The 3,513-nt window shown below is 55.3% G+C and overlaps 1 protein-coding gene across 1 annotated transcript in view; it reads left to right on the top strand.

Moving 5' to 3' along the window:
- Window positions 1-1,257: 1,257 nt before the first annotated feature.
- LOC119363957 (probable carbohydrate esterase At4g34215) overlaps window positions 1,258-3,513 on the top strand; it is a 5,227-nt gene continuing 2,971 nt past the window's right edge. The window contains exon 1 of the mRNA XM_037629333.1: window positions 1,258-1,836. Within this exon, the coding sequence (XP_037485230.1) occupies window positions 1,327-1,836 (510 nt within the window). The 5' untranslated portion in view covers window positions 1,258-1,326. The remainder of the gene's footprint in view (window positions 1,837-3,513) is intronic.

Here is a 3,513-nt window from a genome sequence, read left to right as displayed (position 1 = left end):
CCGGCCCACCCAATCCCCCTCCCGGTCTCATTTCCTTCCACTCCACCCCTTCTCCCCTTGCTTTGCATCTGCACCCTCCACCTCCGCCGTCGCTGTTGTTCGTCTCCGGTCGCCACAGAGGCATTGTCGGGCATCCGCAACCAGCACCGACGCGCTCGCTCGCTGTTCAGACAGAGCTTTCAGCCCTGGAGCTATTTGTACCCACGCACACTCTGCCCCTGTTGATGACCTCCATGGCGGACACCACGCCCGGTAGGTGTTCGGTCAAATGTCATTGAGCTTATTTTCAAATGCTATGTCGTTTTTAGAGTACGAAGGATGGTGAGCTACTTGACCATGGAGGATGAGTTGTTATGCGATGCGTGGTTGACCGTATCCGTGGATTTCATAGGCAAGACCAAAGGGCCACCCTTCTTGGAGCAAGTGCATGAAAGTTTCAGGCAAGAAAGCACATTGCGCCCTACGACGTGTACATCATGCTACCACGCAACGTGAGCTCGTTGTCGTATCCCTGGTACGCTATCCAGATCAGCGTCATCAAGTACTACAACTTGATCAGGCAGCTCGAGGCAAGATGACCATTGCACGCGGGCATGGAAGAGATCGTAAGTTTTACTTCGTCTTGCTAAACTTGTTGATTGATTGATTCATTCAATGTTGATTTACACATTATATGTAGCCCGCACACGCTGCCGTGTTGTACCACAGGTTAGCGGGACGTCCATTTACGTGCACACTGCTAGATGAAGCTGAAGGGAAGTATGTGTAGGAGGACATGATCCGTTCCTGAAAAATTTGTTGGACATCCACGAATTTGAGACCTTGTTGTACTAGACTTAATTTGGATGCTATGTGTGGATGATTTATGCTATTTTATATCCGAACTTCGATGAATATCAGCCGATTTGGATGAATTTCGTCCGGTTAGTTAAAATACGGTTTGAAATGTATGCTGCTAGCGTTGGATGACTGCCTCCCGCATTCGTGTCCGCAGACTGATCCGCGGAAGATTTTTTGTGAGTTTCCGTTGAAGATGCCCTAAGGCCAATTCTTTTCGCCATGATTCCGGAGAATCAGATTCTGGAAACTTTCGACAGAATCACCTGCCACCAGAATCAACCGTCAGTTCTCTTCTGAGATTCTAGATTGTTGTATGAGTTGTGTGCTGAAATGTGGTTAGATCGGAACTGAGTACTGAAATGTTAACGGTTGGTTATTTCGGACAGTTTCACGTCTAATGTAAACAACTTGCAACTAACGCTTGAAGCCGCAGTCTTCTCTTCTTCACACTTTCCTCACCGCTGCCGCCCCGCTGCTCCCGCAGTCATGCGCATCTTCCTTCTCTCAGGGCAGAGCAACATGGCCGGCCGCGGCGGCGTGCACCACCGACGGTGGGACGGGGTCGTGCCGGCAGAGTGCGCGCCGGACCCCTCCATCCTCCGCCTCTCCGCCGCGCTCGCATGGGAAGAGGCCCGCGAGCCGCTGCACGCCGACATCGACACGACCAAGACCTGCGGCGTCGGCCCCGGGATGGCCTTCGCCCGCGCCATTCTCCCGCGGCTGCAGCCCCCAGGCACCGCCGGGGTCGGGCTCGTACCGTGCGCCGTCGGCGGCACGGCCATCCGGGAGTGGGCCCGCGGGGAGCACCTGTACGAGCAGATGGTGCGGCGCGCGCGCGCCGCGACCGAGTGCGGCGAGATCGAGGCCGTGTTGTGGTACCAGGGGGAGAGCGATGCAGAGTCCGATGCCGAAACGGCGGCGTACCAGGGGAACGTGGAGAGGCTGATAGCAAATATCAGGGCAGATCTTGGGATGCCGCATCTACCATTCATTCAGGTGATGGCCGCGCTCGGTAAATAGTGTCATTTGTCTTCATTTTTGGCATGGCTGTTGTGAACTGAAGTTTATAGAAACTGAACTGGTCATCAATCTGGGCATTCATACAGGCTAGCAATTTTGGACAAATGAATAGTAATTTTATGAAAAATAATAATGCACGTGAAGATTTTTTTTTAAAAAAAGAAGGATGGCCCCGGCCTCTAAGAGATGCATGCAACCATTTTATTAATTATTCACAAAGATCTTACAAAGTACTCCCTCCGTCCGGAAATATTTGTCACCAAAATGGATAAAAGAGGATGTATCTAGACTATTTTAGTTCTAGACACATCCTTTTTTATCCATTTTGATGACAAATATTTACGGACGGAGGGAGTAATGCATCAGGAAGTCTGAAGCAACCATCTTGGCAACATCTGTCGCTACTCCTATCCACTTGATGAAGGGGTCCCGATTGTCTGAGTCAAATACCAAACATACCTCACACCAAAGCCTAACATCTAAAGCCGGAGGCCCCAACCAAGCCACATTGCCGGGTCTAGGGCACACACCCGTCCAGTGCACTCTCAGTCTCAGACGCGCCGCTGTCTTCCACCGGTCCATCTTCAGAGCAGGTACTAACACATCGACCTTGTCAGGCCTGTCGTCAACGCCACCACGGTGCCAGACAACGCCACCACCCTACTCGCGCCCATTATCACACATCCGTCGCCGAGACCCTACCACGCCATGCTGCCGAGACTCCACACCGTCGACGCGTGACATGTAACGCTGCTCCATCGCTAAAACCGTCCACTGGTCCCTCGAGCCAATGTACACCTCCAAGAATGATGCCCCCAAGGAGGGAGCAACACAAGAGCACCCCATCATCCGATCAACTGATCAAGGATTTCACCGGGAGGTAGCAGGAGGAGTTGGGAGCTTCACCTCGATGATGCCTTCATGAAGGAAACGACGCTAAGGGTCTGTCCCAAGAAAATCCAACTGAGAACTTGTGCATCGTCCAGACCGCCTTCAAAGCCCTAGATCTAGTCGTCCAGATTCGACGACTATCCACAACAGCACTGCCACCGTGGGAGCCCTGGCACACCGGCCACTACTTGTGTGTGCCACCACTGGAGTCTGGGAGGAGGGCCGCCACCCCACCTCGCCAAACCGCGAGAACCACCGAGAGGGATCCGGCACGCTCGTCACCGTCTCTGATCCGAACCAATCCGAAGCCAAAGCCACCAGATCACCGGCGCAGATCCGCCTTGGACAGGGATAGCACCACGCCATGCCGCCGCAGGAAGCCCTAGCTTCACCTGCTGCCATCGTCGAGGGCCGCCGCCCCGGGATACAGGCCGAACGTCGTCGCCGCCGCCGAACCGCCGAGCTGCCGGCGACCGCAGCCATGGCCGTCGTGACCACGCGGACGCGCCGAGCAGCCAGCACCACAAGCTCTTCCACGTCGCCTTGCAGCTCCGCCACCTCTGCCCACCACCACGTCGCTTTGCGCCGCCGCGCAACCGCACCCAGATCCGGGAGAAGCGCCCCGGCGCCATTATGTGACCCGCCTCACTCGATCTCGGCCCGGGAAGGAAGAGGACCTCTGCCACCACCATCGGCCGCCCGGCGGCTACGGAGGGGAGGACGGGGATGGAGGCGGCCCGGCGGCTAGGTTTAGGGTCTCCG

The sequence above is a fragment of the Triticum dicoccoides genome, chromosome 2B (genome assembly GCF_002162155.2).
Source record: "Triticum dicoccoides isolate Atlit2015 ecotype Zavitan chromosome 2B, WEW_v2.0, whole genome shotgun sequence".
NCBI lineage: Eukaryota > Viridiplantae > Streptophyta > Magnoliopsida > Poales > Poaceae > Triticum > Triticum dicoccoides.
Note: the sequence above shows the minus strand (reverse complement) of the source record. Positions and strands in the feature narration are given on the sequence as shown.